Source organism: Osmia lignaria, chromosome 5 (assembly GCF_051020975.1).
Source record: "Osmia lignaria lignaria isolate PbOS001 chromosome 5, iyOsmLign1, whole genome shotgun sequence".
NCBI classification, from domain to species: Eukaryota; Metazoa; Arthropoda; class Insecta; order Hymenoptera; family Megachilidae; genus Osmia; species Osmia lignaria.
This window is the reverse complement of record NC_135036.1, coordinates 3972122-3992479: the sequence shown is the minus strand read 5'-3', so window position 1 is coordinate 3992479 and position 20358 is coordinate 3972122. Positions and strand designations below refer to the sequence as shown.

The 20358-nt window shown below is 34.1% G+C and overlaps 1 protein-coding gene and 1 non-coding gene across 3 annotated transcripts in view; both read right to left on the bottom strand.

Annotated features, from left to right (window-relative positions):
* Positions 1–6132: 6132 nt before the first annotated feature.
* LOC117609892 (uncharacterized) overlaps positions 6133–20358 on the bottom strand; it is a 70101-nt gene continuing 55875 nt past the window's right edge. Inside the window, exons 8-14 of one of the 2 annotated variants that reach the window (XM_034336650.2) lie at positions 16819–16999; positions 15369–15499; positions 14739–14887; positions 14302–14481; positions 13425–13529; positions 12081–12281; positions 6133–9150 (exon numbers count right to left, since the gene is read on the bottom strand). In XM_034336650.2, the coding sequence (XP_034192541.2) occupies positions 8989–9150; positions 12081–12281; positions 13425–13529; positions 14302–14481; positions 14739–14887; positions 15369–15499; positions 16819–16999 (1109 nt within the window). In that variant the 3' untranslated portion in view covers positions 6133–8988. Of the gene's footprint in view, positions 9151–12080; positions 12292–13424; positions 13530–14301; positions 14482–14738; positions 14888–15368; positions 15500–16818; positions 17000–20358 lie in introns of both variants that reach the window. The other variant, XM_034336651.2, reaches the window with a different exon arrangement.
* On the bottom strand, positions 6153–6217 carry LOC117609899 (U6atac minor spliceosomal RNA). The gene has a single exon (XR_004582719.1). It is a non-coding gene; the product is annotated as a U6atac minor spliceosomal RNA (small nuclear RNA).

Below are 20358 nucleotides of genomic sequence, written 5' to 3'. Positions count from 1 at the left end.
TTTTTACTCCAATTTCTGGGTATAAAAAGGGTGGCGACGAAGGCACTTTGGTTTAGTTACGGTCTAGAAAGAGTTCAGTATGTGTCAGTGCGATTCATTTACGGAAAATCTCTGCAACGAGGGAACTCTGCAAGCTCGGGTATTCAAGTTCCCTTCGAGCTATCACTTAACAATACAGTACGTTGTCTGCTGTTAGGCATTGTTTTACAGTTGAAGTCCGGCCTCGTTTGCTCGCGTTAAAAGCGAGAAGGATTATTTTCTTACGTCGAGGAATCGAAACTCAACAGTTTAACTCAATTCATTTTATTCCCTTGACAAGGTTGTAAATCTAGAATCGTTCATTCAATACCGCAACAATTACACGCAACATATGTAAAGTTCCGGCACAAGACAATAAATTTAGGTCATTTATAGTAAGGTATACTTATAACGCTCGAGATGCACCGATAATTCAAGTTACGAGGCCTAATACTAACATTTCCTGCGGCTCCCTACGTTAGCCATATGTAGGTTCGTCCGCATATCACTCTCCTGAGGCTCCTTACGTTAGCCATACGTAGGTTCGTCCTCGCGTCTTCACCTTTCCTGTGGCTCCCTACGTTAGCCATACGTAGGTTCGTCCACGATAACCAACCTCCTGGAGCTCCCTACGTTAGCCATACGTAGGTTCGTCTCCGCGTCTATTTCCTTAGGCTCCCAGTTGTTAACTGACAACACTGGTCAAGCCAATTAACAACTCCATAACCAAAATATAGCCCCGGCCACGCAGCCGTCCCCTCCGGCTCGTAACATATGCATGCTGAAAATTTCATTGCGATCGGTCCACGCACTTAGAAGTTAACAGCAATTAAAATTGGCGTAAATCTCAATTCTTCATTTATGATCATAATTAGTCATCGATTAGAAGAAGGGTTAACAAAAATCGGTTATATCCGGTTTCCCCTGTATTTCTGCATGGCTCATCAGTTGAAAATAATTTTTGCGATTTTGTAATATCGAGAAAAACAATATCATGTGACGGGTAAATGACAAAAGCTTCAAGTTTGTGTCCATCAATAATTTTATTAAAACGCAAACATTCTCATTCGTCGCTTTACGTTGTCATATTTCATCGTGGTAAGAGAATTTATCATAACCTTCTCGAGTGTAACATATCTTGACATATCTTATAGGCGATACCTTCCCGAGTAATTTTTCCTTATAACTTTACCGTCGGTCATTGTTTAGTAAAAAATTATTAACAATGAAAGATTGAAAAATGTACCGTTATTTTTCTAAAAATCTAAATTATTTCCGCATGAAGTGCTGCCACATTAGTTAAACATTCTAGTATTGGAACTAACAAATAGGCTTTGCTCTTCCCTCGCACCTCCGCTTCTAAAAAAACTAAACATCAAGATGAAATGTAGTGGGTCTTTTCGTCATGAAATCAGAACAGCGCGATTGCACTGCGTGGGACTCAAGTGTTAATAAGGTTGTATAATTTTTTCTATTCAGTATTTCAAAACTCTCTTTGGCCTAGTGTGATACTAGATGCTTTAAAAATTTGAAGTTGATAGTTGCAGTAGATTCTGAGAACAAGGTACCGCAGAAAATGTCCACTCCCCTTATGAGATAGGGCCGGATTTAGTGTATCATTTATCCTGGGCGAGTATGCGTATAAAAATTTTCCGGCTCGAAGATAGTGCAATTTTTTATTATGCGTTTTTAAAAATTAGATTTAAGGTAACCTTGGGTGTTCGCTGCCCTTGCTGTCGAAAACTGGTACTGCTTAGGAACTTCCTGGTAATAAATTACGAAAAGTTAGAAGCTGTAGATCACGATTATCTACAGCCTCAAAAATAGCAGAAATCACGTAAGTACACACTATAAATCCTATCCTTGCCGAAGCCTTTAATAACTTTTTCGAGTAGTAAACCCAAAGCTCTTGAAATTTAAAAATTTGTTTCTTCTTTTTTTTTGTTTATTTAATTGTATATAATATAAAGAATATTTTGTTTCAAATGTTATCAGAAAATTCTGATAATTGACGAAACTGTAGTTAAAATTGTAAGAGTGTGCGTCGCAATCAATAGGCAATAATTTAAGCCTGTATGTTCTTAGGCAATAATTCTCCAGCGAACAATTAAACCAATTAAAGCAATAAAAGGAAATTAAATCAATTTATGAAGTACAATTTGATGAAGATTTATTGAGAAAGTACATATGTACAACGCTTTACACATTTAAAGATTTTAATCTTATAATGTGGTCTCGTAAAATCCTTCTTTTTAGAAATATTCTTTGAAAATTCTCTAGACAATAATTCTGTCAATTGTCAATATTTCTTCATGGTATTTGATGTATGTACTTAAGTACATGTGTGTACATATACATATAGCTGATATGATTGTTTATCTTTTAGTGAATCATGTTTTTGATTTTTCAATTTATAATAAAGCAAAAAATTTTGCTTGATTAAAAATGAGAACTTATACTAATTCAATACTAAAGCATGCAGGTGTGCACAATTTTACTATGTTAATATTTAGAGCATTGTACAATTCTTTTAAGTAGGTATCTATTTAATGAAACCTTAAAACGTTATATTTTCTAGGTTCTTACCTATCTCCTGAAATAAATTAGTACTTAAAAGTGATGTGTAGTAAGTCTAGAAGGAAAATAGGAATAGATTACAAGTAGTAAAATTATGATACATAGCGCTAAAGGTATGCGAGAAATTTGGGGAATTGTGTTTCGAGATAAACTTTGCTGAACATGACCATGAATTGAAAATGTTCATTAAAAACTGTATCCAATTCACTCTGAGCCGGCCAAAACAATTCCCGACTCGGTCCGAGTGTTGGGTACACGAAATTTTCGAGTTCTGATACATCTATGCTTTCGAAAACTCGATTCGACGATATTTGCGAATTTGCATTTTCGCTACAAACGTGTAATCGCGTTATGACTGTACCGACCCCTGCCGACCTGACGTTCAGTCGTCGGTGCTGGGCGGATTGCAGATTTCAGGCGCTTTTTACTTGAATTTTTAAACGTTAATTACTGGAAAACAAAGCCGCAAACGCTATTTCGTTATTCTTGATTTTAGTCTTATTTTGATCCCTAGAATCACCCCTCAAATTTTGCCCACCTGTTGTCGAACACCCTGTATATTCGAACCAATTCGAACCGCATGCCGGGCGACCGCTTGCGAGAGCAGTATCACTGATCTCGCGTCGCCACCTAGCGGTTCCCGGCCCGAACTAAGGGCGTCCGGTGAGACGAAACTCTCGCCCCTCCTTCACTAAACGCCTACATTGTAAATGGTATTATATGGTTTCTTCAACATCATTAGATGCATTTCGTTATTTTCCATAAAAAAGTATTAGGTACTGTACGTTGCAGCTAAGTTGCCGTCCAATCAAATTCGTTGACCTACCTCCAGTCACACGTATTATGTTTATTGGCCGAGGCTCTTACATCCACAATGACGAACGTCGCTAAGGACAGACATTGAAACAGATTGAGATGACGCGATTGAGAGCGACGATTCAAACGCATTGACGTAGACGTAGATTCGGGGTTTACATTATTAAGAAAACAGGAGAGTTTTTACACTTTCCATAATGTAATTTCTATAAATTTTGCATAATAACAACTGTTGTCAAGAGCGAGTATTATAAAAAATCCATTAATATCTCGAAAAAATCGCATGTTTATATATAATTAAATACATCTTCCGCGAATATGGAAATTTTACGCCTATGCAATCTGGCCACTCACTTCTCAAGTTACGGGCTCCTGGAGGGGATTAGGTGGAGCGAACGCACAGTCCCCTTGCCCCGCTGTCGGTTCAGTTTGTCGGTGCTCGGCAACTTAGCTGCAACGCACAGTACTGTTGAGAGATGGAAACTACATTAGGGAAAGGAATGCGGGTACGATTGGTCGTAGACGGTACGTCAGGCTTCACGCACATTCTAGATCATTGCGCGCTATTGACCAATGCGATCACACACTAATCGCATCGCCTGACAAAGAAGAAAAATTAGACCGCGACAAAGCGACATGGTACGAAGTCAGCGTTGCGGCGAACTTTGAACGTGAGGATCAAACGTGGGGATAGGGCGGAGCGTGCGAAATGTTCCCTTTGCCCCTGTACCGTCCCGCTAATGTACTTTCCATCTCTCAACAGCACTTGGGTCGAAAAATGATTAGTTTTCCTTCTCTACATCTTCTACGTAAAATATCTTCTAAAGTTTAGAATCCAAACTAATCATTTTTCGAGCTAAGTTTCTTAATAGTTTTTTTATAGAGAATACCACCATGCACCAAATGATATTTGAAAAAATATACAATTTCATATAAAATAATGATGTTGAAATGCTCCCACCTTGAGAATTTATACATGCATCATACGATGCTCCATTAGTTTAATTAATCCATTAATCCATAATAAAATTATTTTCATCATCTACCGTTTCAAAGCTCGGCCGAGTTGTGTGAAACACCGAGTATACATACAAATCTGCAGCTCCCCACCACTTGCATATAAACGTTTACGTGGGATTGGAATTAATGTTTACTTCGTTATTTATATTTTTCAGTTATGTACCAAGTTTATAATATTTAATACTTAAAAATCATTATTTTGTTTCTAAATTACTTTTGATATTAATATCATCGAAATTAAGATTTTGAAAATTCCCGCTTCCCGTATATCGCCATTTTCCCTAGGAAAGCCTAATTTAATCTCGAGTGTACAGACAAAGGTGTATGTAACAAAATATGTACAGTTTATGTTTAAACTTATACTTTATTAGAGGAAATAATGAAATATTTCTGAATAATGACATAATAAATGAATAATTAATTAACTAGTACAAACTGAACAAAGTTAGAAAATTATCTATTAAATTAAATCAACATCAGATCTGTTGCAATACTTCTCTTAATTTCTTCAACATAATGCTTGGTTTCTATTAACATTTTTCTATTTCATAACAAATTCGACGGTAAAACAAACACCAGTGTACTATGCTGTCTTTAATTTTGCTAATAGTGAAATTGCAAACAAGACAGCAATACTTGTTTATTAAAAATAACTAACTATAATACATAGAAATAAACTATGGTTTCACACAGAAGCAATAACATGATGTTCAGTAACATATTAACAGTAACATTAAAATTACTAGTTCATAAATTATGGAACATATTCACTGACAAGGGAAGAATCTTAACTGTTCAACTTCGATTTTAACGTGCTATTGTAAGATGATAACATATACAGGCTGTCTCAGCTAAAAGAGGCCACCTAAATATGAAAAGTGCTCATAGCACTATTTGAATGGCTTCAAACCATTCATTTGAAGGAATATGCACCTTGAAAAATAAATGTTTTATCAGATAATTTATTCTGTATTTTCTCAAAGTCTTTGTGATTTTTTATTTGCGAAACGTTTATTTTTTTCTGTGGCATTTTTTAAGGGATGAAAAAATACATTCGAGTATGACCTTCATATGGACTGGAAAACCAATAATGTGATGAAATTCTATTTTACAAGTGTATTTTTTTCATCCACTACAAAATGTAATAGAAAAGATATTCATTTTCTGTTTAAATAATAACAGTGATCTTTAAAAAACACTGAATAAATAACTTGATAAAAGAAGTTTGTTTTATTAAGGTATTGCTTTACTGGAGCCATTCAAATTGTGCCGTGAACATTTTTCATGTCATAAAAATCAAAGGAGAAGTGACTTCCTTTAGTTGAAACACCCTGTATATTTCTAATGATACGTGTAAAATATTAGGTAACTTTAAAGATATAACCAATTAAAAATACACGCTTTCAAGATTAGTGTGAAGCTAAAATTGGCTAAAGTATTGTTGATGAAATCAAATGATTACTTAGCTGATAATGAGAAATCGTCGAATCGAATCCGGTTCACTGAAGTATTATATTTCATTTTACAATTCTATTGCAGAAATAATACATTCCATACCAAATTCATCTGTTTAACATTTTAACAACTATACATTTTGTTGAATTTATGACTTGTACAATTTTACGGTTGCTTTTATACTAAATAAGAAATTAATGTTGTTTAACAAATACTGTTAAATTTTTTAATTGTAACTAATATTTAATCAAATTACAAGTACATCTAAAAAACATATATACTTTCATCCTTGTTTAAGAGAGTGCTAAACGTCTCTCCTTTTATACTACACCAAATATTTATTAATATAATGCTGTAACTTTCTTTTAAATATTAATAATTTCGATGCAATATTCTTTTACAATATTTTCTGTGTCGCAATAAAATTGTAAAAAAAAGAGATAAGTTTCCGTTAATAAAACTAAAATAAAACTTTAGTACCTTTTTTTTGAGAACTTCATGGTACATATCAAAAATATGCATTTTTAGATTTTTAAAATTGTCAAACAGTCGAGTGCCTACCCTTTACGCTTTACACTTTCCACGCTTTTTTCATTAGGAAGCTGTATGCTGTCATCGTACAGAAGTCGAATAAAATTAAAATCGAACAGTTAGGGTTTTTCCATTCTAAGTAAAAAATAAGATCAATCACGTTGCTTTTAACAAAAATATTTATTATTTATTAGCAGGTTGTAATTTTTGGTTGAGACGCTGTAAACCGAAGTTTTTTCTTTCTACAGACTCTAAAATAATGCTAATTAACAAATCTAGTTCTTAGTTTATAAATTTCTTATAAGTAGTGAAAACATCTGAAAACATAGGTGGAATTGTGCACGTCTGTCTTACAAGGAAACCGCCACAAGTGTCCTCTTCAAAGCTTACAATTAGTAAACTTTTGCATATTGGTAGATGATATTATTACAAATTCTTTTTGTATATACCCATATGATATTCCACGTAGACGGTTAATACTTTGCTGTAACAGTTCCTAACAAATAAAAGAGTATTCCTTTTCAAATTGTATTTTCTTCACATAATTATATAATTAGGTACAGTATAAGCATGGTAGACTTTCTTAGAAAAAATGATGGGAAGGAGTAATTCTCAAAATTCTAAAATCAAGATTAATTCAGGAAAAGTTAATATAAAGTTTAATTATTGAATATTATAAATTTTAATATATAACCACTAAATATTAGAAATAAAAGAAATATTAAGTAAAATTTTCAAAAATAAATGTTCACACATGAAACGCAGCAGTGGAAGAAAGCCCCATTACTTGCGTGTAATTTTTATTTACCTAATATTTTGTAGTTGTATATTAAATTTTATACTATTTAATAATTATAAATCATATTAACTTTTCCTAAATTAATCTTATATAATATTAGCATCTTCTAAATTAGAATTTTGAAAATTCATCCTTCCCGGCATTTTCTGAAATGAAGTCTGCCATGCTCGGTACTGTAAGTACATTGAGTTGCATCGAACTTGTCGCGGCGTGTGACACTAACACATATTCACGCCGACAGTCGATTGGCTGCAGTCCCTCCTTCGCGTGCCCCTCGCCCGCCGGCTCTACGTCGTGAATATGTGTAGTACATAAGTGCGTGATAAACTGCTGTCTTCACAATTTATATGTGTTAGGTATAACAGAAAAACCAATTTCTTCTAAATTACTTTGAGTAACTATTAAAATTTTTTTCTGTATTATAGGGATTGGAATGCCTAAACTTTAAATTATGCATGTCCTAATACATGTTGATATAATTCTTTGGAAATTTATGCTATCCTATACTATTTCTTCAAATTTTTAAGTATTACAAAGCAAATTCATTTGCATTTACTAATTTGGAAAAATGGTACCTGAATTATAATGGCCCGAATAGCTTTTATTTTAAGTATCTTTTAAATTATTGATTATCTACGTCCATAGCCATGTATGTATGTATGTATGTACATACAAAAAGGTTCGTAATAACATGATTTATCAACGTATAAAATTTTATTAAAGTCTGAGGGAATCACTTGGAATTGTTGGTAAACAATTACTTCAGTTGCATGAAGTAGGAGCAAATTAAGATTTTTGGAACCTAGAGTTATCAAACCTTCGAGGGTTCCCTTGGTTAATAAATATGGTGAAAAATCGAAATTTATTCTAAATAACATTAAATAACATTTAATTGCAAAGAAAAAAGGCAATAGTAAAAAAAATTTAATTCAACATTTTATGACGTAACAAGTGGAAGGTATACAACGAAGCCCCGTGGAAGTGTGGCTCGGGGCTGTAGCCCCTCTTAGATTTTCCCTTAATCAAACGCTGGCATAATAAAAATGAGTATTTTTTATAATTAATGATAATACCATGGATGGTATTATTTACGTTTTGATTAACATCAATTATTTTTCCATGAAATTTGTAACTAATAATAAGGCAATGAGTAAGGAAGTTACTATTCTACGTAACGACGTTTAGGTCACTAATAATTTATAATAAATTATTTAAGCGAAATTGAACAATTTCGTGAATAACTAAATTTCTAGAATTATTACTATTCTTGAAACTAGTATCTTTATTAATTAATGTACCCTATTTAATTATCGCTTCTTTGAATAAAGTTTGTATCAAACATAAACGTAAGAGAATATTAATGTTCTTTCCATTAGACAGGAAACAAAGTGCACAATGTTAGTGACAGTTTCGAGTCTCATATTTGGAATTTATAGCAGAATGATAAGTCCAGTTTAGTCTTTCAAACAGTAGAAGACATTTTTGCATAAGACTTTAGCAATATTTGTTCATTCTTCTTTCAATCTTCTTGCTACACATTCGTTTTCTTGTTTCATTCTTGCAAGTTTGTTTGGTCTTGCAAGCAACAATTATCCATTGTTAAAAAATACTTTTCAGCGGATCACTTTTCACAATTTAAAACTGATGATTGTTAAATGTCTTCAAAAAAATGAAAAGGAAACGGTTACTCGAACCTTATTTCTTATTCCCTTTCATTCGATTCGGTGCATAGACTATTCTTTAGTTTACCAGAGAACTACGTATTATGGAATTCACACAACGTAAATTGGATCTTTGCACACCGATATTCGTGCTTCTTGAAGAATCCTCAACCGTGGTCCCAGAGGTACTCCCATTTTTTGCAGCCTTTCTTCGCTTAGGTACGGAAGTTCCACCATTCCGACCTTTTCCTTCTCAAATGCAGTTGCATATTTCTGTAACAAGAATAATTTCGTCGAAAATTTACTAAATTATATTTACTCACTGATTTGAAGTTCAACAGAAATGATATTTAAAAGGAGGAAAATTGTAATGTGGGAAAGTAGGTAATTGAAGATATCAGTGAAAGTGACTAAAACGTTTTAACGATAAGCAGGTTTCGTTTACATTTGACAGACTTGAAAGTACTGTCCACCGATCACAAGAAGTCTCATGAGAATAACGCAATCTGATTGGCCTCAGCTCACACGTACTTTCGGTCGTGACGTATGATTGGTCAAAGTGATCACATCTATCAATCAGGCTCGTATAAAACTAGGGGGGTTAGTCAATGTATGCGTAGTATCCTCTCTCGCCCCTGTGCCGTCCCGCGAGATTTCTTGTTATCGATGAACAGTAGTAGGGTCGATTAGGGCGGAGACTATACCACTAGACGTGCGACTATCGATTATTATGAATAAGTTAGAGATATCTTAACGATATTATCGATATATTAAAATATCGATAACATTTCGATATTATCGAAATTTATTGATAACTATGTGGATAGTCACACTTCTACAGGGTGATCCTCTCGCTACGCTACTCGAAAGGAAGTGCCGCCACAATAGAATGTAGAAGTCGACATCCCATTTCTATCATCGCTTACTTCAGGCCTGTCCAAGTAGGGGAATCCACTTCTGGAACACATGTTTCGGTTCCCTTTACAACGCTGCTCCTTCAAGTAAGATGGGACGGTTCCGACTACCATCTCTCCAAGGAGACAGTACCGCCGCTAGGAAAGACGAAGAGACGGTAGTCGGAACCAGGGGTCGGAAACTCCCACTGATTTTTTTGGCTTTTCAGTTTTAGTTCCCTGATGACGGACAGTACGTAGATAGCGCTACTACGACGACAATCAGCGCCGCCTACATTGGCATTGATTGGCATCATTTAGCGTGGTTTGGCGTCATAGCGTCATAGCGTCCGTTTTGGTGGAGTCCAAATAATTAATAATTATTAATTTATTATCGTATCCCTACAGGTGGCTGCTTGAAATCACAGATTTATGATTTAAAGATAAGAAATCAGCTAAATCATAAATCTCTGATTTTTAGCAGTCACTTTAATACTATCAAAAATTTCGTATTCTATATATATACATATACCGCAGTTCACCCGAGTCCATAACTGCGACGCGCAGGTTGGAAGATAGTGGGGGAACGCAGCGAGCTCTCCGCCAATCGCTTTCCACTTCGTTTGGGAGTATCGCCAATCAGGGCGAAGATGCGCACTGGAGATGCGCGAAGAACGAAAACTGGTCTTTTCGCAGTTATGGACTCTGGTGAACTGCGGTGTATATATATCAGTCTGAGAAGTACTATATATATCAGAGGCATATACAGTATACTTATATATATATATATGTCTAGTTTTAGTACACTCATGACGGATGGTTAGTAGATGACGCTACAGTCAATGCTAGACTTTTTGTAAAGGAGAGTTTCCGACCCCTGGTCGGAACCGTCTCATCTTACTTGAAGGAGCAGCGTTGTAAAGGGAACCGAAACATGTGTTCCAGGAGTGGATTCCCCTACTTCGACAGGCCTGGTTTACTTGATGTAAATGGCTCCTGCAGCGAAGACGGCTGTGTGCGTGGAAATGTGTTAAGAAAATATTCTGTTTTCCGCAGCGTTTAAATGGGACTCTTCTGCTCATTACACACATTTTCACGCAGACAGCCGTCTTCGCTGCAGGAGTCAAGTAAGTGATGACAGAAATGGGATGTTGGCTTCTACAGGGTGATTCTCTCTGCGCGCAACACAATAGCCGTCCCGCACAATGGAACCCTGCGGTTGTTGCAGGTAAAGAGACCCAGGGGCCATATCGCCGGACCCAAAACTGCTCTGTGTGTGTTTATGGCTGAGACGAAAACAAGAAACGGAACAGCAGGGGTTCTATTGTGCGGCACGGCTTTTGTCTTACGTAGCGAGAGAATCACCCTTGTATATGATCGTTTTAGTTTAACCCTTTCGATACAGCTATATCGCTCGCCAGTATGATTCTACCTCTAGGGATATTCGCGAGTAAAATTCCATTTTACGGGGCAATTATAACGCATGCACGCACTTTACCGTGAAGTGGATATAACATTTGATGGCTGATAAAATAATGTAATTTGCTGGTAAATTGTGAACCAATACAACACATCGATGGGTGAATACAGGGTGTCTTGGGTCGGATAGTACAACCGGGCAAGTGCCGGTTTTAGCAATATTGGCGCCCTGGGCAAGATTATCATGGCGCCCATTGAAATATATGTATGCATATAGCATATATGTAATATTACATATGAGATGTAGATAGAGAAAAGAGACAATGAGAAAATATCGGTATATTTGCATACTAGGGACACCGGGCTGCGGCGCTCCCTACAGATCTAGCGCCATGGACGATTACCCGACCACCCCTCCTAACGCCGGCACTGAACCGGGCAGAGGGTGATTTTATAAGCAAAAATTATACTTCCGTATAACAGTTCACATGGGAGAATTTGAATTGATATTTATGTTATTATTCATCTTCCTTAATCATATACTAAATTTTATAATATTCAATAATTATAAACTGTATTATTTTGTTTCTAAATCATTTTTAATATTATTATCATCAAAATTAAAGTTTTGCCTCTAACATCTTTTTACATATAAAAGCCTACTTTGCTCGATACTGCACATCTTCGTCTCGGAGAAGAATCATTTAGGAGTGGGGAAACTGCTTCATCATTACAAAACTTCCTACTATTAATCGTAGATCGATAAATCGCAGTAGTTGAGACAATGATGCCCATAATAAGTTCAACAGCACTCATGCATCTGTACGTGGGACTTGTTTGAGCGTCCCTGGGTTGAAAGTATGATAGCGCAAACTCGAAATATATACGTACCTCATACCCAAGTTCCCTGAGGAATAATCGGATCAAGGGTGGTTCCGTGCCGAAGAACTTGGTGAGCTTTTTCACCCTTGAAGGATTGGAAAGGGCTGGCAATTCGGAGTCCTTGATTAGTGGTTGGGACTGTGACCTCACCATTGCCATGCTCGTTTGTGTCCTCAGTGCAGCAATCTCGCCCCTTATGTTCTCCATTTCCTGCGAATACCTGGTAGTAATGAGTTTCGGAAATTCCGACACGATTTTCTATTTACCTATTCTACTATTCTCTTGTACCCCCCACTTTTCATTTACATTGTGTACGTACTTTGATAGACAATTTAATATCTATGTATTTTACGAGAAGTTAAAATGTAAAACTTTTTAGATACTTAATTTCTAATCATTTCTAAATTTGCTGTTTCATATTAAGTGCCCAATTTCAAAATATTAGAAGTTTGATATGATTTGATAACATAAAGGTACAGTGGAATTTCGATTATTCGAGGTACTTTTAACCCTTTGAAAACAAATTTTTAGTACTCATTCGCAACTCCGATAAATTTTTATAATTTATATAAGTATAATCAAAGGTTTGACTTGGTTTTTCTCAAATTTTAAAACTTTAAAATTAGAAAATTAAAAAATGAGGGGACTAAAATTCTTAAATTTTTAAATTTTATTCTTGAAATTCTAATAATTTTTAATAATATAGAAATAAGTTGGAGATGAAAAAACTGGTGGTACCTATTTGAACCATTAGTCTTGAGGAAAAAATATCAGTTCTTAAGAGAACAATGTTAATATATGTCAAGGTTTCTCAAACACGACACTGTTTTGCACTTAAACAAATATATTTATATTTACGTAATGAAACATGGGACATAAAATACATATTCAATAGTTTAAATAACTTATACGCGTTTTACACAACAAAAAGCTATTTCGTGAAAGAACGATCGCAACACCAAAAACAGAAAAGAAGGACGAGCACTCTTGCGACTTTGTTGACTTTATACATATTAAATAACAGCATTACTTTTGAATCTACAACGGTAGAAATTGGCCAATTTTGAACCTCACAGTTAATACAAATTTTTTTTTTAAATTATCAATGTTTTCACTGATTGCTCATTAATTTTAAATATAATTAAATTATAATTTGTAGTTTTCCTTATAATTGTAATGTTTAACTAGATTTTTTTTTAATTTCAAAACTATTACAGCTTCAAATCGTCAGTTTTTACAATTAGTTTCCTTCAGAATTTAGGTTCATTTTTTGCATTTCATTATTATTGTATCAAAGGTTGATTATTATTCGTTTATGAAATAAATAAATAAATATTAACGAGATTCTCTCACCTGTATCATTAGATGTTGGGTTCTCATCTCTGAACTTAAGTGTGCCACCGATCTCGCAAGTGTGACTACGTGAGATTCTAATCGTTGAAAGCGTTTATTTATACTCTGTAAACATGGAATACGTTTGCAATCAGTAATTGAAAAGAAAAAATTAGTTAGTGATTTATGTATTCTTAAACATGAGAGTCAAGTAATGTAAAAGAAACTATAAATATTAATTGACATTTTATAAAGTATATTTCCTTGTTACATTTAAGCTTTTTGAATTTCACATTTTTTCATGAAAAAAAGGTACCTTTATTTTTTGGTAAAATGGGTATTAAGCTTTCATAAGGAATTACATTTAATTCAATTGCAAATACCATATATTGTACTTAATCTTATTATATTTTTAAAATAAATAGTACATCCGTGATGGGTACTAATTTTGCAAGAACCCAACGATTTCAGGTACCCGACACTCGAATCGGGCCGGGAATCATTTCAGTTGACTCGATATTTCTGAAATTTGAATAACTATATTTTGAAACAAACTTTATTAAACATGGCCGTAAATTAGAAGTGTTCAGAGAGAGCGGTATTTAATTCACCCCGAGACGGTCAAAATTATTGCCAACCTGATTGGACTATCGGGGACTGGAAATTTTCAAGTTCTCGAACTTCTGTACTTTCGAGAATCCGACCAAGTTCGATATTTTCGGATTCTAGCATACGTCTACTACACACATGTCGCATACATCTGTATTATATTCTGTTATTAATATTTATATATAGTTTTATTAATAGTTTCCATCCCTTTCCTATGGGTTCCCTTGCATGAATAATTCTATACAGTGTATGTTTAATAAAACAGAGGTTTCGTATAGGTATAACTGACCTTGATGTCTTTGGCTTTCTTCATCCTATCGTCAATAACATGGGATCTACGTTTATCATGATGCCTGGTGACAGGTCTAGACGAAACGGATGATGTTGGCAATGAGGAGACCGAACCGTAACTAGTAAGACCTCTAGCCTTTCGTTTTTTCTTCACACTCCCACCTAGCAATTTTAGTACCTGCAATCATCAATAAGGCACCTTTTTATTATGGTTTCTCGTGAGTCGACGTTACTTCTCTCACTTACAGTGAATCACATAATTGATCAGATATTTCCTAGATATGAACGGGTTTATTCATTAATTAATATTAATGTTAAATTATAAAAATAATAAAAAAATTATTATAAAAATGATACACATATGATATGTGTACACAAACAATGAGAAGTAATGAAATTAAATCACACAAGATTATATCTAATGGTATATCTTACCTCGCTGTACATATTCTCTAAGCCTTCCAACTGCTTCCTAATGGTTCTGGCATCATTTGTGCTCAGATCAGAATCGCTCCTATCCAACATGGAGTCTAAATCGAGTCCAGTTGTAGTCGATGTTAGATCTCCCGCTTCGACGCCGAAAACTAAGGATGAATAACAAAATGAAGAACAGATAATTTTTTAAATCCTAATCTTAAAATTCTTATTAATCTTAATTGGCTAAGTGTTGATAAGGCAATAATTTTTATAAAATCGAGTTCATAATTAGCAATTAATCTAACTGTAAATACAATTAATCTTGAAATGAATAAAATATATTCATGAAAATTTCCTAAATATAAAAATTTATTATAACGAAGTAATAAATAAACACCAACAGTAATTGAAGTTGATGAATAAATTTAAAAAAAATACAGGTGTAATATTGAATTTCATCCTTCCAATATTATTTCTAATAAAATTTTTATTTAAATTACAAAATCACCAAATCAGCTCATAAAAATGGTTAATATTCCAGAATTGATCTGTAATCCGGAGTTCAATTATTCAAATGGGACACACACGTATCGTTGGCCATGAAGTGGTTAACTAATTGCAAGTATCGTGGGATAAGGTATTACTTACGATGGGAGAATTTCTTTGCCGTCTCTTTCTTCGAAGTCGAGGCCCCACGATGCTTCGAATTGCCCGAGAATCCTCTTTTTTCCATGACCTTGCTGTAATCGCTGTAATTAGGTTTCGATCCGTATGGTAAGCTAAAAGACCCACAAACATGCAACTGTTAAGGTTACCGAGAAAGCAGTGGAAGACGGTTAAGTATCGTGAAAGTATGTAATATAGTATAGTCGAACGAACAGCTCGCTTTTAGTTAGCGTCTAATGAATCATTAGCTACACTAAGCCGTATTAATATTTAGTTACCACGACATTTAAGTAATTATTGTTCGATACGAGAGACGGAAAGCATATGAGCCAGTATGTTATGTACGAAATTACAAATCGAATGGAAATACAATAAACATTTGTTAATCTTGCTAGATGCATTTATTTGCCAAAAGTTCTGATAAATATTTTGACTGTTAATTAATTGGTTCATATTTTTCCTCTTTTCCATATTTATAATGATGTTGAAGAAGTAATTGTTATATAGTATGATAAGGAATTTATTTTAGTTAATAGAAACACAAGTTTCATTAATTTAATATAAATATTTTTATAAGTGTACCCTAATACTCTGTTAGAGAGCTTAATTTTTTCAAAAAATCAACCATGGGTGATGTGCTTTTATATTTCTTATATGAAACAAGTCTTATATCATTGATTTTTTTTCAAATCATATCTTAACACCTTTTTATGCAGATCAATAAAAAAATCAATTTTGTTTGTAAAAAAATATACAGTTTGGTTTAAATAAGTACAGTTGATCTTTAAATCTTTTAAGAACCTTCGCTTAAAAGAAATATTACTGCTATGTTATAGCCTTTTAGATTTCATATATATTTTATTAATAAATTTGTTTTATGTTTTTACTATCAATGAAGGTATTTATGTAATTTAGATATTTCGTTCTATTTATTGTGATTAACCCTATGTAATAGTTGTTAATAGAAAAAGTATTTTGGGTTATCTACAATACATAATTCGATAGAGACGAATCCAAAAGCCTTATTTGGGGGCGGGGGTATGAAATATGTAAAAGTATATTTTTGAATCTCCTTTGACACACTTACAGTAAATACCTGTCATTAAATAAGTTATTCATTAATGAAAGATCAAATATAAAACGTATTAAAATGTAATAAAAATTAAAAATTAAAAAATTACCAACAAAAGCAATGTTATTTCACGATATAAATAAATTTTTTTTAGGATTTTATAACTGTTGAAGAGACGATCGGCCCCATCGCCCCCCTCTGGATTCGCCCCTGTTGTAGTTTCATCGGTTGGTCGCTTCAGCACACCGATATCGGTGTTTCAATCTACGCGAAGGGTAGAAATAATCGGAAGTAGCCCGGGGCAGTGACCGGAAGTGACATCGGTTACGAGACGAAGAGATCTGTTTGAAGTAACGTTACCTCGCCGAGTATCGATTTCTCGGTGTTCTGGGACTTTCATGGGGCGAAAGCGGCGGCAGGGGTGGTGTTACCGATGATACACTTTCAGATAAAGTGGAATGTGCCATCGCAGGGACATCTCTTGGCTCCAGAATACTCCTCAACTCTGATTCAACGATGTCCACCCACTCAGAGTCTTGTACTGTACAAACGAGAAAGAAGAGTGACATTTAACAAACAGTGAGTGGCTGTACTGAAAAAAAAAATACACATCGATCTGGTACAACAAAAGTAAGGATTGTCTTCGAAAACATGAACGCCCAATTTTAATTATTTATGAGTAATTAAAATGATTAGTCACCTTTCATAACCAAAAGATCCATAGCCTTTAAAAATCATTAAACAATACTGTGAATTTAAGAAAAGGATGTTAAGAATAGATGAAATTTGGTACTGATCGAATTTGGGAACAAAACATTTTTTCACAACATGAGTTTACATGTCTTAAGAAACGGGAAAAGTACTGCATATCTGGTCCTTCCAACATTGAAGGGAAAATAATTAAAAATACAGATAGGTACAACGTAATTAATTGAACTACTGATCGTCGGCCTTATTGTTTATGGATGATAGTGAAATAGTTGGTAAAATAATCATTTAGAAAATAATAAAGTAATTAATTGTTTTCAGCGTTGTGATGATAAGTACAAATATTCATGTCTACCAATCTATAGTGATAGAAAATAATTTAAGAAAATGAATTTAAAAGTACCAATGGAATAGCTAGACAGAAGCTACCCACTCTCACCCTTATGGACTAGTTCCCTCATTATTCTAAAATTCCAAAATTCTAAGTTTCCGAGATTTTAACATCAAAAATTATCAAATTTTCAGATTATAAAATTCTACGGTTTCAAAACCTTGAGATTCTAGGATTTTAAGGCTCTCGTAAAAGCGTAAGTTAAACGAAATGCAAAAGTTAAACGCTTGACACTGTTAATAAAGCTAAAGGAGCAGGCTCACCCCATCCAAAATTCCTAGTTACGCCAATGTAATCTAGTATGCAGGGAATTTATACTTTGTAGAAGACAATGTACAATTAATCTTGTTAGCATGTAGGATTTACTGTACATACGAACTATGTCAGCGAAATGAACTTTGAAATTGCAACAGCGACATTCATCTCAATTCTGTTACTTATACACATACAGTGCGTCAGAAAATTATTGGCACATGCAAAAGCTTGACAGAAATTGGCAACGTAAAAATTGACGAAAATACAGCTTTAAATATTATTCATTTACAGCTACAGAGTTCATGCCCGAAAGAATGAATATTATTTTTTAAAAAAGAACAATAAAAATGAAATATTTTATACAGAATTTGAAATATCTTTTGAATTGTCAATATTTTTAACATCGTAACTTGTTATTTTTTTTCATCTGTGCATCTACGCAAAATCTCGGTTTTTGATTGACAGTGGTACTAAAGGAAGATTCGTTTACCCCTGCAGGCATGGTGCTAATAAAAATTTGTAATGACTTTTCTATAATATAAAAACGGGAGTAATTCAAGGCCTGCAAACACATTTACTATCACGGCTTCTATAAAATTGCGGGAATCGACTTACAAGATTCTTCCAGTGGTGCTACAAAAATACAAGGTTGATGGTCGATACGTCACAGATACGGCTTTTTTGACCTGTCTCAACAACGTATGTTTTGTTGAGTTTATCACCGACTCTCACGAAATACGTGGTTTATAATCGTTTCCCGTGAGATAGTGGTTTCTTATTAGGAGCCATTGATACACAAGGTATAATCTGTAGCAGCGATTCTCAACCTTTTCATACATGTGTACCACAGAAACCAAAATTCAGGAATTCCAGTACCATTAAGAGAAGTATGTACTTATGTTCTCGAGACTATCAAGCAAAGTAGGTTTCCCTAGGGAAAATGGCGATACAGGGGAAGCAGCGATTCTCAAAACCTTAATTTTCAGGATATTAATATTAAAAATAATTTAGAAAAAAATTAATGTAATTTTGAATTATTGAATATTATAAAATTTAGTATATAATTAAGAAATATCAATAACAAAATTACTATTAATTCAAATTCTCCCACGAAAACGCTTATACGTAATTGGTAGGAGGCTACAGATGTATATGTATGTATACAAGGTGTCCAGGAATAGGTAGGACTTTTAAGAGATAATTTTGAAGGTCAAAATAAGACGAAAACTAAAAATGACGAAACAGCGCCGCGGCTTTGTTTTCTAGTTATAAACGTTAAAAAATTCGAATGAAAAGCGTCTAAAACCGGCAACCTGCACAGTACCGACGATTGAACGTCGTGCCAGTAGGGATGTGTGAAGTTATTGCCAACAGTAATTGAATACTAGAAGCTTAGAACGTGCTATTCTGTTCGTAAGTACTGCAATAGTTAATGTAACGCGTGAACAATAGACAACCCAATATTAATTTTAGTGAGTACAGTGTGGGTTATAACATTTCCTCCGAGTTTAATAAAAATGGTTTAATATTAAGCAACGATTTGTCAGCACTTTATTTTTCATACTGTAATAAAAAGGAACACAATATCACGTGGTAAGGTTCTAGTATTCAATGACTGTCGCCTATGACTGTATGTGCCCCAATTAATCACTTATAATACCTCTTATTCAGTTGTCGGTGCTGTGCAGATTGCCCGATTTAAGTGCTTTTCACTCGAATCTTTTAACGTTAATAATTAAAAAACAAAACTAGGAACGCTATTTCGTAATTATTCATATTTGTCTTACTTCGACCCTTAGAACCATCTCTTAAAATTCGCCCCACTTCTTGTCGAACATACTATATATGAAGCTGTTTTCCCTACATTGCCATTTTCATTAGGGAAACTTGATTTAATCACGAACATACACAAGAATAATTGTACAGAGAACACTAACATATACGATTACCAAACCATATTAAAATTGTTGTACTGTATGTTACAGTTGCTTTTCGCGTATCACTAGTTGAGAACCGCTGATGTATAGTGTTAAGAAACCCATTTGTTTCATTTTATTTTGTCTCATCGTACTGTAAAATGAAACTACGTAAAATTAAAACTACGTATAAAAGGTATGGCGTTGAAGGAAGCTCTTTTTGTCAGGTAGATGGTAAGGTACTTACGTCTTGTAAAGAGTACCGCGTATAGCAAGAGATCAGTTTGATCTTTAAATCTCTGCAAAGTTTCAATGCAAAAAAAGAACTTATTACTGTACTGCTAAGGCGCTTTTGATACCATATAACTTGTCTAAAGCAACCTTTTTCATACTTTGATAAATAAGCAAAATAATCCTCACTTTTGTTTATTATTCTACATAATGACGTTAGATGTCACACCGTGAAATGTCAAATTTCTCAATTAAGTGTTTTCATGATTGGCCGATTCTTTTCAATGGCGCTTACATCGATTCGGAGGAGGCCTCGAAGGAGTCTGTGGAGATATATGGATGTGTCGCCTTCAACGCGCATGCGTCTTCTACTCGCGGGTCTTGCCACTCAAGCTGCGC